Genomic DNA, 17,623 nt, shown 5'->3' with positions numbered 1-17,623 from the left:
AGCATTTTTAGTTTGTACTTTATCTTTTATTAGTCTATTTTTTTTTTCTTATTCTCTTTGTTAGTACAAAAAAAATTGTAATATTTCATGTATTTGCTTCTTTTTTTTTTGTGACGTTAATATATTCAAATTGTCTCTTTATTAAATTTTGTATAATTTAAATTTTTTAGTGACTATCCTAAAAAAAAATTCTTAGAACCACCACTCGACATGACATTTCTTTCTATGTTTATTCACTTTTAGCATGGGATTTTTCATTTTGTACGTCTTCATGTCTTTGCACGGGCTAGAGTATCAAAGAGAAAACGTGGGAGCCAGTGCTATCATGCACTGATGCACATAGACTTTCTTAGAAATTAGATCCATTTAACTTTTTATCTTTTGATATTGCTACTTCTGTTTTTTTTTTTCTTCGACCCTTTTTTTTTTGCTGAGATTTTTCTTCGGCCCTTTTGATGTTATGATAAATTGATAATACATCTCGCTTTTTCCGCATGAAAATGTGGCATAATTTACGTAGAATACTACGTCCCCTTTGATTTTTCATTTGAAATATGCTATTACATTTACAGACATGTCAAGGATTAATAATTTTCTATCAAAATTACCACTAGAAGAAATAAACACTATCATCAGGTCTTTATCATAGTTTACTTTATTTCTTTCTGAATTAGTGTTTGACAAAGTCTCTAGACTGGTTCAAATTTTTCTTTGATCAGTACCTATCATGCAAAGCCACTTAATGTTGACGGCAAATTTTAGTGCACAAATTTGTTTCGCACCTTTTTCATACCTTATTAAAATGATAAGTACTTTGAGCTTGTAATCGGTGAGTAAAAAGGTCCCAACTGTCTCCCATATTTGTTAATTTGCCACTTGACTTGCTTACTATGTTTTTTATTTTTCATTTCAAGACAACAAAATTTGAAGGAAAAAAAAAAAAAAAAAAAAAACTTTATACTGTCTATAGGTCGAAGAAGCCTAATTGCATAAGTGAAGTGATCAACTCGCTCTTGCTTGTGCGCGTTCAATTTTCACATTAAGTGATGTTTGGTACTTTAGTTTATAAAGTAATTCTAAAAGAATAAAGTGTATAAAGTGAGATTTATGACTTTTTCAACAATAAATAAAGGGTAAGAATTATGTGCTATGTTGAACAATAATAAAATTCAATGTTATGCATTAATTAAATGTTGATTTTTTTTTTTTTTGGTTCTTTCTCTTATTATTCTTTTTATATTAACATTTTACACAAACATGTGAGGTTTGAGTAACATGTATCTTGTGCTGCAAGGAATAACAAATTTTCCTTTTGTTGTTTGGTGGTACTAATGTACTATATCATATCGCTCACATTTGAGTCTCAAATTTTCCGTAGGCCATCTTATTAAAGACACTATATCTTATGTTAGCTATTTACATAACTTTTTCCTTCTATCATATACTATTAAGTAAGGTAATATAATTGCACATGCTTTAGCTCAAAGAGCAAGGCTTTTTGTTCTGCTTATAGTCTGGATAGAGTCCGTTCTTCTAGATATTATATTTCTATTATGGCTGATTTACTAGCCTTGGAATATTGTCTGAAGAAAGAATTAAAGAGAAGACATAACTAATACAATTTGAAACATGTCCCAGACATTAAATCATGATTAATAGACGTTAGGTCTCTCTTATTTGGTCATGACAACATATATGATGTTAATTTATCAACACCCCCCCCCCCCTCAAAAAAAAAAGGAAAAAAGAGTACCGGATGACCCCCCCCCCCCCCCCCTCTCAAAAAAAAAGGAAAAAAGAGTACCGGATGTTAATTTATTAACTCCCACTCTCTCTCAATTCATCAAAAATAAATTAAAAAAGATGTAATCGTGACAACATATGACGTTAATTTATTATTTATCACATGATAAGATCAAAATTAGAGTGTGACAGATTTCATTTATGCACCTTATCTTACACTCAGGGTAATTGTTGACAAAAACATTTCCTTTTGGTCCATGAAAGACTTTATTCATCCTATGCTTTTAATGCAGGTACCTCAACAAATGAAATCCAGTGAGTGTTTTATTTTATTTTATTTTTATGATTAAATTATGTTACCTTTAAGAAAAAAAAAATTGTCTTTGCTCAATTCACAACAAACGAATTTAAAATTAGAAATATGGTTCGCTTTCATAGATCTCGTGGAAATGATAGGATCGATAGTAATGCGGACTCATTCGACAGTCTTCCCAAGTTTAGGTTTGGAATTCATGGAAAGTAGAAACACTCTTTTTTTTTTCGCTTTTTCTGGGAGCAACAACAACCTACTCTTTGTCCTCACTCGTTAAAGAGTGTTGACAAATTGCATACAAATTGAGAAGAGTCTGAGTAAATTAGAAAAAATTATGACCACTAATATCACAAAGCAGTAAAAAAATAAAATGAAATGATGATGAAAGAAAAACACAATCTGATCCCATATGCAGTTTTATATTTCAATGGTTGTATAAACAGCTTACATACCCAAAAGAAAAATAAGCTAAAAAATATTTGTATCAATTAGTTAATCATGCTTTGGATATTGGTAGATTCGGTTAGTAGGATATGGATGCAGCTGATTTTTCAAAAGCTTTTACATGCTTTTTTGTTACTTAAAAGCATTCAATAAGTAAAATCATAAAGGCGGTCAATCTTTTAAAGCAGTATGACTTTGGCATCTTAGGAATAAAACAGCTGAGTGGAGCCGTTTTTAGTACAGGAAATGGCTTCACTTCAACAATCACATATGGTTTGCAACTTTACGACGAACACCACCCTATTTCACAACTTTTCGAGAGATAAAGTTATGAGCAATGGATAATCACTTTTATATGATTCACCATTCACACACAACATATGCTTTAGAATAAAACAGTCTTTTCTTCAATGGTTTCCTAGATGCTTACAATATCATCAAATTCTTTTAAAATTAATAAAAATGCCTCACACATCTAATCAAGATAAGTGCGACAGAATAAAACACATGCTAATTTCATGTTTTAACGGTATATATACCACAGAGATAACATTTGTAACTAACTCTAAATAAATTTATGATATGTATTTGTAATTAAAAATTGACACATCAATTCCTAAACTTATCTAGTACAGTATATACTATATAATAACTGTAGTATAGTTCAATAATTGATAATAGCTCTAACATTTTCTTTGAATACATTGTACCACACATAAAACACTTTGATGTTTAAAACCATACCATCCATACAGGAAAAACCTGTGGCCTTTGCTTTGTAGGATATAAGGTTCCATTTTAGAGTTTCATTTTGTGTCTTTTTTCTTTTTGAATTAGGTAGGAAGTCACTAGGAACCTCATGCAATGATTGATTTAGCTGAAATGCGGGCCATCAATTACAGGCCGTATATTTTGGAAGCAACGGGCTCATAAGAGTAAAATACATTTTTTGGCCCCTCAAATATGAATAATGTGTTCAATTTCGAATTTTCAATCCCTTAATTTTAAAAAATAAAATTTCTAATTCTATCTCTTAGAATTTCAGAAAAAGAACAATTTCGCCACTTCCTCTACTTTTCATCTATTTCTTACTCGCATTTTTGGCTCCTTAAAATATACATTTGTTCTAAATTTGGTAGTTTAAATATAGTTTTGGTTAGATTTTGATCACTTAAAAATGAAGTGTCTCAACATTTTATGAGTGATTTGTAGAAAAACTCAAGAACGAGTAATCTGAGTTCTAACAATTATCACCAATTGTATCAATCAAAGAATCAAAGATCACAGAGAATTGAAATCCCTAGAAATTGAGAGAATGAACAAGGAAGTAAGATAGAAACAGAATAAACGAGAGAGAGAATGAATAGTAAAGTTTTGTATACAATTTCTATATTTTCTACATAATGATCCATCCGTGCTTACTGATCTATTTATACAATCTGAGAATGCCTAAGAACTTAAGTTAACAAACTCAACTAACTGTAAACTAATTTCCCTTAAATTTAGGAATTCTGTTAATGCTAACTGATTACATTTGGTTCACCACTGAAGCTTAAAAACTGGAGCAAGCCAAAGCAAGCCAAAGCGCACCGTTTCCTGAAGAAGGCAACACTTAAGTGAAACGGTGCGTTTCCTGAAGAAGTCCTTACTTAAGTGAAACGGTGCGTGTAGTATGAAACGCTGCGTTTGATTTAATCACAACGCAGTCGTTTTATGCTTCAGTCTTCTTCTTCTTCGTTGCTTCAGCATTCTTTTCAGGCTTCTTCTTTATTACTTCAACATCCCCCCTCAAACTGATGGGGGAAGAATCAACCAGAAGTTTGGACCGATGAAAGAGAAACGAAGGAGCAGGAAGAGACTTGGTAAATATGTCTGCAAAATTGTCACGGCCAGAAACAAAACCAATCTGCAATTGCTTTCGAAGTACCTTCTCACGAGTATAGTGGTAATCAACTTCCAGATGTTTGGTGCGAGAATGAAAAACAGGATTGGCAGAGAGAGCTATAGCTGACACATTATCACACCAAATGACAGGAATGTGAGGAAGAAAAATGTGAAGCTCCTTAAACAAGATTCGAATCCAAGCCAATTCAGCTGCAGTAGTTGCTAAGGCACGGTATTCTGCCTCTGTGGAGGAACGAGACACAGTGCTCTGTTTCTTGGCAGACCAAGAAATGAGGTTGGGTCCCAGGAAAACTAGCAAGCCTGTTGTAGACCTTCTATCAGTAGGGTCCCCAGCCCAGTCTGCGTCTGAGAATGCAGAAATGGTTAAAGGACCAGGGGTAAAAGAAAGCCCATAATGAAGAGTACCTCTGATATATCTAAGGACCCGTTTAGCAGCTTCAAGGTGAGTAGTGGTAGGTTGACTCATGAACTGGCACAGCTGATGAACACTGAAGGCAATATCTGGACGAGTGAAGGTTAGATATTGAAGAGCACCAACCATGCTCCTGTACTGGGTTGGATCAGAAAGAAGAACACCATCCAGAGGCACTAAACGAGTAGAAGGGCAGGAGGGAGTCTTGGTTGGCTTGGAACTCTCCATATGAAATCGATGAATAACATCAGAAGCATATTTACTCTGTGTCAGAGTGAGACCATGGGTGGATTTGTTGATTTGTATACCTAAGAAATAGTTGAGAGGCCCTAGATCCTTGAGATCAAAAACATGACCCAGAGCTGCAATCAAATTGTGAATTTGGGTGGAATCATTCCCAGTAACTATTATGTCATCCACATATAGCAAGAGATAAATGATGGTGTGAGCTGAGCAAAACACAAACAAGGAGCTGTCAGCCATGGAGGCAGAGAAACCAAGATGAAGCAAGTGAAAAGCAAATCTTTCAAACCAGGCCCGGGGTGCTTGCTTCAGACCATAGAGAGACTTGTGAAGTTTGCATACATAATCTGGATGAACTAGATCCACATACCCAGGAGGTTGATGCATATACACCTCCTCTTTGAGAAATCCATGAAGGAATGCATTGGACACATCAAGTTGTCTCAACTCCCAGTTGCAACTTACAGCAATGGCCAAAACTAATCTCACTGTGGCAGGCTTGACTACGGGACTGAAAGTTTCATGAAAGTCCACACCAGCCTGTTGATGGAATCCTTTAGCTACAAGTCTGGCCTTGTATCTAGAGATGGAACCATCACTGTTCAATTTAAGCTTGAACACCCATTTGCAGCCAACCAAGTTAACCTGTGGAGGAGCAGGAACAAGAGACCAGGTCTGCTGTTTCTGAAGAGCCTGAAACTCAGCAGCCATTGCCTCACACCACTTAGGATACTTAGATGCAATCTTATAGGAAGGGGGTTCAGTATAGGTATAGTCAATGGCAGTCTTGTAGCACAGTTTGGGATTAGATTTGGTAATTCCATTCTTGGATCTAGTTTGCATAGGATGGGAATTGATGGTAGGGTGAGGTAAAGGTGCAGGTGGAATGGAGACATGGGGAGAGATTGGTAAAGAGATAGGAGCAGGGATAGAGGGAATAGGGGGAGATATAGGTTCTGGGCCAGGGTCAGTAGTAGGTAATGCAGGTTGGGGAGAAGAGTGTGGAGAAGAAAGAGGAGTAAGGGAGGGAGTAGAGGTGCCAGAATTGGATTGTGACAGATTGGGGTTGTGATAAGGAAATGGACCTAGCAAGGATGACTGATTGGTAGAGTGAAGATACAACTGATTTGACAACCAAGTAGGAACTATAGGAGGAACAGAAGGTGTAGACACAGATTGAACAGGTAATGCAGCAGGAAATTTTGATTCATCAAAAACCACATGTCTGGAAGTGTACACCCGGTTAGTAAGAGGATCAAAACAAAGGTAACCCTTAGATTGAGCAGGATAGCCAATGAAGATGCACTCCTTAGTTCTAGGTTCAAGTTTGTGGGCTGTGTAAGGTCTCAAGTTTGGATAACATGCACATCCAAAGATTCTGAGAAGAGTAAGGTCAGGAAAGGAAGAGTGAAGTGTAAACCAAGGAGAGTTCCAAGAAAGCACAGAGGTAGGAAGCAAATTAATCAGTGTAACAGCAGTTTGAGCTGCAAATGACCAAAAAGAGTAGTCCAAAGAACACTGAGACAGAAGAGTAATGACAGTTTCTATAACATGTCTATGTTTTCTCTCAACAACTCCATTTTGTTGAGGAGTATGAGGACAAGAAATATGATGGGAAATACCATGAGTTGCCAAATAAGATTTGAATTCATTGGAAGTGAATTCACCTCCTCCATCAGATCTAAAGGTTTTAATTTTCAAGGAAAATTGAGTGGCAACCATAGCATTGAATTGTGTAAATTTATGAAAGGCTTCAGATTTGGATTTGAGAAGATAAATCCAGCTAAATCTGGTGTAGTGATCAACAAATAAAATGTAATACTTAAAGCCATTAACAGAGGGAGTAGGAGCAGGTCCCCACAAGTCAGAATGCACAAGTTCAAAAGGGGCAGAAGCTTTAAATTGAGAGTTTGGAAAAGGAATATTGTGCATTTTTCCATACAAACAATGAGTACAAGTAGGAGTAACAAGACTGACCTTATTCTGAACAGATTTAGTATTTGGAAACAGACAATTGAGAGCTTGATCAGTAGGATGACCAAGTCTCATGTGCCAAAGTGTTTTATTAAAAACAGAATTCCTAGAAGCATTATTACAGACTCTATGGAATGGAATAAGCTGAGAAGCATGATGAGGATGGATGGGATAAACTCCACCTTCACTCTTGCCCTGGTAGAGAATTTTCCCTGTGTCCAAGGCCTGAATGGAAATAATATTCTCATCAAAGTAGCACCAACATTGGTTGTCATGACAAAGTTTATGGACAGAGGCAAGGTTAGAAGCAATTGAGGGTACTCTAAGCACATTATTGAGTTTAATTGTAGAGGAAGGAAATGGAATGAGAACTTTACCCGTATGAGTAATAGGTAGGTTTTGTCCATTACCAACAGTAAGTTGATCCTGAGTGGTGTATGGCTTTGGGAAGCTAAGTTGATTTAGGCTAGCTGTGACATGATCAGTTGCCCCACTGTCAGCAAGCCAGGGTTGGTCCTGATTGAAGCAAGCATTGGAGGCTGTGGCCATTGCTGCAAGCTTTGCAGGTGGATGCTTGCCTTGATAGGCATAGTCCATTCTGTGGTAACAATCAACAGCTAAATGCCCAGCCTTTCCACAGATTTGGCATATAGGTCTTTCTGACCTAGGACCACCAAAAACTGACTGACCTTGCTGGAAGTGATTGAAATGATTAAATTGAGAAAATTGACCATTTGATCTACCACCTCTTCCTCCTCTATTATTAAAATTCCCTCGGCCTCTACCTCTATTTTGGTTGTGATTGTAAGTATTACCATTTGACTTCTGATTAGCTGATGCAGCCATAGCAAAAATAGAGTCTTTAACCTCTAATCCATCATTGAGGGACTCTTCTTCTGCAGTTAATAGAGTTGAGAGCTCATCAAAACCAAGTTGAGTACTCCTGGTTCTTATTGCTGATCTAAATGCATTGAATTCCTTTGGAAGTCCCTTAATTGCAATATGAAGCACTTCCTCATCATCCACAACAACTCCAACAGCCAATAATTTGTCTCTTACAACTTTAATTTTCTGCAGATACACATCCACAGACTCACTTCCTTTCTTCAAATTATGTAGTTCACCCTTAAGATTCATAATGTGAGACCTAGAGGCTGAAGAAAACCTATTTTCCAATATCTTCCAGACTTCTATGGCAGTTGCACATCCAACAGTGATGGCAAGCACAGATGGAGACAAAGTTGAACTTATAAAGGTAAGTAATGCTTTTTCCTTTGATTTCCAAATCAAGAAATCTGGATTCACAACTGCAGTGTATGATCCAAACAAATCCTTGAGAAACTTCTCAGGAACAAGTTGAGGCTCTTCGAGCAACTCATACAAGGAATATGTTTCAAGAACCATGGAAATCTGATGTTTCCATACAATATAGTTTGTATTTTCTAACTTCACAGTCATCATATTGGACATACTAGAGAGAAGCAAAAGAGGTTGATTTACCAGATTGGATGATACTGAGGAAGTTGATGAAGACGAAGCCATTGTTGAGCTTGAGGCAGCTATGGTTGAAGATTGAGTAGCAGCAGCAGTTGCTGGCTCTGATACCATGTAGAAAAACTCAAGAACGAGTAATCTGAGTTCTAACAATTATCACCAATTGTATCAATCAAAGAATCAAAGATCACAGAGAATTGAAATCCCTAGAAATTGAGAGAATGAACAAGGAAGTAAGATAGAAACAGAATAAACGAGAGAGAGAATGAATAGTAAAGTTTTGTATACAATTTCTATATTTTCTACATAATGATCCATCCGTGCTTACTGATCTATTTATACAATCTGAGAATCCCTAAGAACTTAAGTTAACAAACTCAACTAACTGTAAACTAATTTCCCTTAAATTTAGGAATTCTGTTAATGCTAACTGATTACATTTGGTTCACCACTGAAGCTTAAAAACTGGAGCAAGCCAAAGCAAGCCAAAGCGCACCGTTTCCTGAAGAAGGCAACACTTAAGTGAAACGGTGCGTTTCCTGAAGAAGTCCTTACTTAAGTGAAACGGTGCGTGTAGTATGAAACGCTGCGTTTGATTTAATCACAACGCAGTCGTTTTATGCTTCAGTCTTCTTCTTCTTCGTTGCTTCAGCATTCTTTTCAGTCTTCTTCTTCATTACTTCAACATGATTAACGTGTAACATTTAAAAATTTGAGGGATTAAAATAAAATATTCTCCATATTTAAAGAACCAAAACCAAAACCAAAACCAAAACCAAAAATGAAATATGCAGTATATCTCCAAAGGCTGCTGTTCAAATCACATGTCAAATAGGAAGCATCCTGTTCACGTGAAATCACATGTCAAATAGGATAATACAAGATACACGAAATTATGAATCTCATCTCCTTACATCTCAGAAACATGACACACACAAAAAATACTAAAAAAATGGTGTAATATAAAATATTTTGGGAGTACAATAATACTGTATTCCTTTCTCTCATATAATAGTATGTTTTAATAATTAAATTCTTGATAAACATCGCTATTTATGTAAGATGAATGAATACGACATTATTGCATTATTATAAGAATATCTAATATTTTTTTCTTAAAAATATATTTGATTCTCACGTTTCTAGATTGTTCAGAACCTTGGATCGGTAAAATTCAATATATATACATATCTAAACTCTTCAAATTAAATTTAAAAATAAAGTTGTTCTAACAAATACCACTTCTCAGCTTCAATCCATACAAAGCAATGAAGCACTTACCTCATTTTTTTTAATAAATATATATATACACACACATATATATATTAACTGATTATTTTCACTAAAAAAAATATAACCTTATTATTAAAACAAGAAAGTATATATATGCACATTCAGATGACCTCTAATAAGCTAATAATATTTTATTGTCTTGATTCTCAAAAAAAAAAGATGACCTCTAAAGAAAGAGTAAAGGATAAAGTACGATACCATATACAACACACAGTGGTATGACAATTCTAAAAAATGTTCTTAGAGTATTGGGTAATAATCCATTTAAAGAAAATTTTTATGGGAAAAAAAATGCAATTAATATTTTGACAAATTTTTTCATTTCTCATAAATTAAAAGTGGTGTTAAAACTTTCCTAAAATGGATTGTTAACAAATACTTTAAAAGCACTCGTTAGCATAAACCTTCTAAAAATTAGGAAACAATATAATGTGGATAAAAAAAAAAATTATTGTATTAGCATATAGCTTCAAATATATTATTTTTATTTTTATTTTAAAATAAATGATGACTATCAAATTTTAAAATATATATATATTGAATTAAAGGGACTTTCAAATAAATTAAAAAAAATCTATATTTATTTTTTCGTTACTTTGCTTTGTAGGATATAAGGTTCCATTTTAGAGTTTCATTTTGTGTCTTTTTTCTTTTTGAATTAGGTAGGAAGTCACTAGGAACCTCATGCAATGATTGATTTAGCTGAAATGCGGGCCATCAATTACAGGCCGTATATTTTGGAAGCAACGGGCTCATAAGAGTAAAATACATTTTTTGGCCCCTCAAATATGAATAATGTGTTCAATTTCGAATTTTCAATCCCTTAATTTTAAAAAATAAAATTTCTAATTCTATCTCTTAGAATTTCAGAAAAAGAACAATTTCGCCACTTCCTTTACTTTTCATCTATTTCTTACTCGCATTTTTGGCTCCTTAAAATATACGTTTGATCTAAATTTGGTAGTTTAAATATAGTTTTGGTTAGATTTTGATCACTTAAAAATGAAGTGTCTCAACATTTTATGAATGATTAACGTGTAACATTTAAAAATTTGAGGGATTAAAATAAAATATTCTCCATATTTAAAGAACCAAAACCAAAAATGAAATATGCAGTATATCTCCAAAGGCTGCTGTTCAAATCACATGTCAAATAGGAAGCATCCTGTTCACGTGAAATCACATGTCAAATAGGATAATACAAGATACACGAAATTATGAATCTGATCTCCTTACATCTCAGAAACATGACACACACAAAAAATACTAAAAAAATGGTGTAATATAAAATATTTTGGGAGTACAATAATACTGTATTCCTTTCTCTCATATAATATTATGTTCTAATAATTAAATTCTTGATAAACTTCGCTATTTATGTAAGATGAATGAATACGACATTATTGCATTATTATAAGAATATCTAATATTTTTTTCTTAAAAATATATTTGATTCTCACGTTTCTAGATTGTTCAGAACCTTGGATCGGTAAAATTCAATATATATACATATCTAAACTCGTCAAATTAAATTTAAAAATAAAGTTGTTCTAACAAATACCACTTCTCAGCTTCAATCCATACAAAGCAATGAAGCACTTACCTCATTTTTTTTAATAAATATATATATACACACACATATATATATTAACTGATTATTTTCACTAGAAAAAATATAACCTTATTATTAAAACAAGAAAGTATATATATGCACATTCAGATGACCTCTAAAGAAAGAGTAAAGGATAAAGTACGATACCATATACAACACAGTGGTATGACAATTCTAAAAAATGCTCTTAGAGTATTGGGTAATAATCTATTTAAAGAAAATTTTTATGGGAAAAGAAAAAAATGCAATTAATATTTTGACAAATTTTTTCATTTCTCATAAATTAAAAGTGGTGTTAAAACTTTCCTAAAATAGATTGTTAACAAATACTTTAAAAGCACTCACTAGCATAAACCTTCTAAAAATTAGGAAACGATATAATGTGGATAAAATAAAAAAATTATTGTATTAGCATATAGCTTCAAATATATTATTTTTATTTTTATTTTAAAATAAATGATGACTATCAAATTTTAAAAAATATATATATATATTGAATTAAAGGGACTTTCAAATAAATTAAAAAAAATCTATATTTATTTTTTCGTTCAAAGGACAAAAGACACGCATGTGAGGGTGTTCGCAGAGGTGTCCATGTTTGACACAGACACCCCCCAAAAATTTTATTGAGGCTGTACTTCTGAGCATCCCCAGCCGACAGAATAGTCAAATTTTTTTTCTCTACGCAAAACAACAAATTCTAGCCGTAAAATTTTTATTTATTCTAATTTGAATTTAGAATTGAAATTATATTTTTAATCACCCATAATAAGTCATAACATCTTATCACTTAATATTTATTGTGATAATATTGTAGATATAATATTTCTCAAATTTTGGAGAACTGTATCTTAAAAAGCAATATTATATATACAAAATTTCAGAATAATTTTCACAATAATTAAGTTAATAATTTTTTACTGATTTTTACTTAAATCTACCATTAATATCATTTATTTTTACCTATTACTAACAATTTGTTATTTTTTTGTCATTTTTTTAAAAAATCTGGTCTGTAGACTTTCACCGTCTTAAAATAAACTTCAATATATTAATTATCAAACATTCATTTTTTCTAATTGCTACAACCACTATAGATGAGTTATATGTTTTTATTCAAATAAAATATTCACCGCTCTCTTTACATTCTCTCCCCCAATTTTCTTTAAAGAATAAATAAATGATAAAAAAAATGTATTAGAAAAAAGTTTGGGTAACGTGCTCAAACCTACTATATGGCAATTGAGGAAACCATCCATATTTATTTTTAATTATATGATTTTTGTAATGAAATTATGTGACTTGTTTAAATTATGCACATAAATAAACTAATAATTTACCATGTAATTAGTTGGAAAATATAGTTTCAAATAAGTTTAGAGCTAAACTTTGTCCATATTATAATAAAAACATGATGAAGACTTAAAAAAGTTTGTTGGAGATTGATTTGAAAAAAGTGATTGAGTAAAATAGAAAAATTGATTTATGCTTAAAATTTAGGTGAAACTTGGTAACCAATTGCGATCCAATGTTTTTCACATAAATTTTTATTCTTTTGATTTTTTAACAAGTTTATTTATATTTAGATTTTTAAAACTTCACTTTTTCCAACCACATCCATGTACTCAACAAATAAATTTTCAGTAAAAAATTACATTCAAATGAACTGTTACCTAAATTCAAGAGTCATCATCCAGATTAGAAAAGAAAAATCTCACGAACTACGAAGAAGAAGAAGAAGGAGAAGAGGAAGAAGATTGCAGTCGAAGTATTTAAATATTTATCTCAACTGCTATAAGGTTGTCTAGTAAAGAAAGATTTAATTACAAAATTGGATCATAATACATATCAAAGAAAGAAAGGCTGCAATTTGAAAATGGAAACTCATCTTTCCATATCATGGACTTCAGGAGTCTCCATGATACTCTCCAAAGAAGGCTTCCATCCCTGATCAGCTTTCTCTCTTCCTTTTTCAATTTCCCTGAAAACATCTTCCAAACTCTTTCCTTCTTTGTCTTTCAGCTGAAGCATCAGCCACTCTAGCTCCTCCTTTGTTAGTACAATCTTAACCCTTATGCCACTTTTCCCAAAACTACTTTCCTGCACAAAAGGAAATGCTCTTTCTCTTTGATCACCTTGCTGCTGCTGCTGCTGCTGCTGCTGCTGTAGCATTTCCTTTGCTTGCTGCCATGTGTTGCATGTCTCCATGCAATTTCCCATGATTTTGGATCACCTAGAACTCGCTTTTCTCTTGGGAAAATATGATCCTTCAGTGGATCTAATTGGTCCCGGAAAATAAAATTAGAAAAACTTTTTTTTTCAAGGTTTCAACTATAGTGCATGTGAGGTGTGGGACTTGGGAGTGAAGAGAAAGCAACGAATTTATAGAGCTAAAGACGTACGAATAATAAGAAAAGTTAAAGAGTACCAAAGGTGTTTTATTCATCAAGATTGATTCTTCCACTTGCTAAGTGACAAAATTTGTACCTCATAACACTGTTACAATAAGTTTACACATAAATTTTTTATAAACTAAGGTAATTAATGTCGAGCGAGTCAACTCTTATAACTGATTGATATTTTGCAGTATTTACAATAAAAACATTAGAATACAAATTCCCAACTATTGATGTATATGTTTCTCAAAAAAAAAAAAAAAAAAAAAACTATTGATGTATACACACCCAAAAAAAAAATGTTTATTTATAATGTTTTTAAGTGTCTTTAATCACATTTAGTTTACGTTAAATTGTAATTTTTTTAATAGTATTTTTTTTTTTTGAGAAAGTTTTTAATAGTAAAATGACTAGTAATTTTAGTTTTTTTTAAAAAAATTATTTATGAAGATTGATTCTTCCACTTAGCAAGTGACAAAACTTGTCACCCATAATTGTATGATAGGGCCCGTGTACACCTTTTAAAGATAATTGTAAACCACGAAGAAGAAACCAACCGTGTCATGTCACTCATATGCCCCTCTGTAAATTGTATCAATTGCATTTCAAAATGGAAATATATATCAGTTGGTACCATTAAACTATTACTCCGTGATATCTGCAAGACTGCAATGATATAAATAAAATTTGGCCTATTCTTATATGATTTTTTTATATATAGAAAAGTATTTTATGTGAATTAGACGCAATCACATGTAGACATGAACACGTGTCTGCATCTAACGTTATCATATTTGCACAAAAAGACAATATCCAAATTCAATAAAAAAATATTTTATATCTAACCATATCATAATTTTTTTTTTTTTATTAATTTAGTCCAGAAAAGAACAAAGTTTATTCTTAGATTTAAGAGCAAAAATCAAAACGCGGATTAAACTATACCTGGCATCCAATAGCGAGGCTAGTGAAGTTGACAATTAACCATTCTCTTTGTTTATTTATGAGTTGGCATAATTAATGACTTTACTTACCAAGAAGAAAATTGCTTAATGACTTTTCAAGTAATGAAATTAAAATTTAATTAAAACCTGCCATTTGATTTTTTTTTTTTTTTCTGAGCAACAGACATGTGGCGATCCACAGCAGCTTTTATTCCCATTGTACTAACTTAGCAAATTCTTGGAAGAAAAGAAATCATCATTAGATGTTTTTTTTTTTTTTTTCCTTTTTCTTTTTTGAGAAGACATTAGACATGGAAATTTGATGTGCATTATTTCCGGTATCAAATTTAACCCATTCTAAATTAATATACTGTAAGGACCAAATTTGAGTTCTTAGTCTAAAAGGTAGATAAATTTAGGTTCAAAATATTCAAAACAATGAATTTATAGAGAGTGGGTTAGAAAAATTGGGTTAAAATGAGTTGGATAAAAAATAGGGTGGATTCGAATGGCAAGAAAAAAAAATGGACAAGTTTTAACTACAGAAAATAGTCCGAGGCAAGGTCTGAGGACATCAGTTTTTGGTTGTTACAATGTTTTTCTCTTGATTTCTCAATCTCTTTCACCATGGAAGGTCTCTTCCATTATATAGTTCCTTTAGACAATCTTGGCCCTCCACTTATTGATTATCCAAGCTACTACTTGAGTGTTTGTCCCATCGAACACCCTCTTAGGCCTTCTGTGCATTGGGGCAGCCAATGTAGCACTGTTTAGGGGTCTTCTTCACATTAATGCAGCTAGGAAGTTAGCCGCAAAGCATTTAATACAATGGTAGCAGCCTTTTACTTAGATATTTTAGAACTTCATTCTATCCTAAGCTTCTACATACTTATCTGTGCCAATAGAACTCCCTGGAACGTTCCCTAGATGGCAGACCACCTATTCGGACTTCAGCTTTAGCTAGCCAAGAAGACATTCGTCATTGGCCTACATATGGACTCCTTTGATGATGTTTACTCCTCAGGTGACCTCTAATACTTGGCTTGGGCTTTAGGCCCAATAGATAGATAATAGCTCCTGGCCCAATACCCCTCCATATACCATTCTATATTCTTTTAAATATTTTTAAAAAAATTATACTATTATTTTTTAGATACCGTTAATAGAGTGTCTTTAGAGAATTTGGCATTTATTAATTAACTATTTTAGAAAAAATTTAATACTATTTCTATGAAAAATATAAAAACTCATCTAAAAAATAAATTAGATTTTTGTGTCTCTGTAAAACAATTATAAAAAATTTCTTGAAGTCCCTTAATTTTTTCCCTTATTTTCCTATGCTAATCTCTTTTTTTAAGAAGCAGAATTCTTTTTTCTTTAGCTGATGAGCTGGGAGCCTTGGATACTGAAATCGAAGTTTCGAGTTCTTTGGATTAGATCCCATTCCCACACATAGTCACGGGACAACAAACTATAAAGCAGAGTTTCCACATTCGCCGCCTCCCCACCAAGATATTAAAAACTAGGTTCACAGTTTTGTTGCAAAAATAAATGCACTTTCCACACCTTGCACACTAAATTAAGGAATTGAAAACGAGGTATAATAACTACAAAAATTCTAACACCACAAACTCAGCTACAACTATCCACGTAATTGTAAGTAGTGAAAAAAAAGTGAAAAAAAAAAGTGTCTGGTTTATGTGAAAATAATAAGTAACTAGTCCAATCACAATCTACCACATAAAATAATTATAATTTTGTTTATGATACTCTATAATTACTCTAATAATTATACTGATATATATGAAATTTAAATTTAAAATATACATGTAATAAATTAATATTTTCCATTTGGCCTGTCTTCAAATTTTATAATCTTTTGTTATAAATTTGGATTCCATTGTTGTAAACTATGGAAAACATTTTAAATCATTACTTTCAAAAGATTTTTACAAATAAAGGTAACAAATATTTTATTCAAATAAAAGTTTGATTCAATTTTTTATTTTTAACTTAAGTTAAAGTTATATTTAAGATAAAAAAGAATACTTATGTTTAGTTCTTTAATTTATTGGAAAAGTCCCCTGATTATAGAATATATATACATTGGAAGTTTTTCCCAGGAAGCGGATCGACCACATTTTCCATGAAACTAATCGTTGTGTGGTTGTTGCACTTGCAGTTGCAAAACTTGAAACTATTCTTCCATGTATTTATATTAATTTTAACAACCCACCGCCTATGATGAAACCCTGCTGGCCCTTGATATGGAGAGACTTTGGTAAGAGACTTATTTCTTCTCAATGCACTATTCTTTTTTCCGTATGCAAACTACAAGTGCTATCACGTGGCATTTCTTAAAGAGATTCACTATCTCCTACTTCTATATTTTACAATTTCAAGTTGCCTAATGGTCTTCTCCTTCAGCACTTTATCTTAAAATAGTATAACCTTACTTGGACCAGTTTCAAATGTGACATAATTTACGTAGACTATCTCCATGTTATCTACTTAAGATTCTTTGTTTTTCACTTGGAATGCTATTATCATAATCATGTTTTACTCATGAAAATGTGAATGCATTCATATCTCCCTTTTAACTGGCCTTTCATTTTGACTGGTGATAGATAGAAAATCGAAAGCAACCCAAGCAAAAGCAGAACAAGCTTTAATTTACATTTTTGCAATACCGAATGACTGAATATTATTACTCTCTCTCTCTCTCTCTCTCTCTCTCTCTCTTCAATATCTATAGTTAATTTGACGAATCTCTTTGACTGGGTCGTTTTTGTAGAATCAATATTACATATTGATATTATAGTATTTTATTATCACTGTATATCATGCAAA

At 32.5% G+C, this 17,623-nt stretch overlaps 1 protein-coding gene across 1 annotated transcript; it reads right to left on the bottom strand.

The window, feature by feature from the left end:
- Positions 1-13,317: 13,317 nt before the first annotated feature.
- LOC112029926 (uncharacterized) lies at positions 13,318-13,653 on the bottom strand. The gene has a single exon (XM_024062607.1). The coding sequence runs from the start codon at positions 13,651-13,653 to the stop codon at positions 13,318-13,320; it is 336 nt and encodes a 111-aa protein (XP_023918375.1).
- Between the last annotated feature and the right edge of the window lie 3,970 nt (positions 13,654-17,623).

This window comes from Quercus suber, unplaced genomic scaffold (genome assembly GCF_002906115.3).
Source record: "Quercus suber isolate HL8 unplaced genomic scaffold, Cork oak 2.0 scaffold_140, whole genome shotgun sequence".
Lineage (NCBI taxonomy): Eukaryota > Viridiplantae > Streptophyta > Magnoliopsida > Fagales > Fagaceae > Quercus > Quercus suber.
Note: the sequence above shows the minus strand (reverse complement) of the source record. Positions and strands in the feature narration are given on the sequence as shown.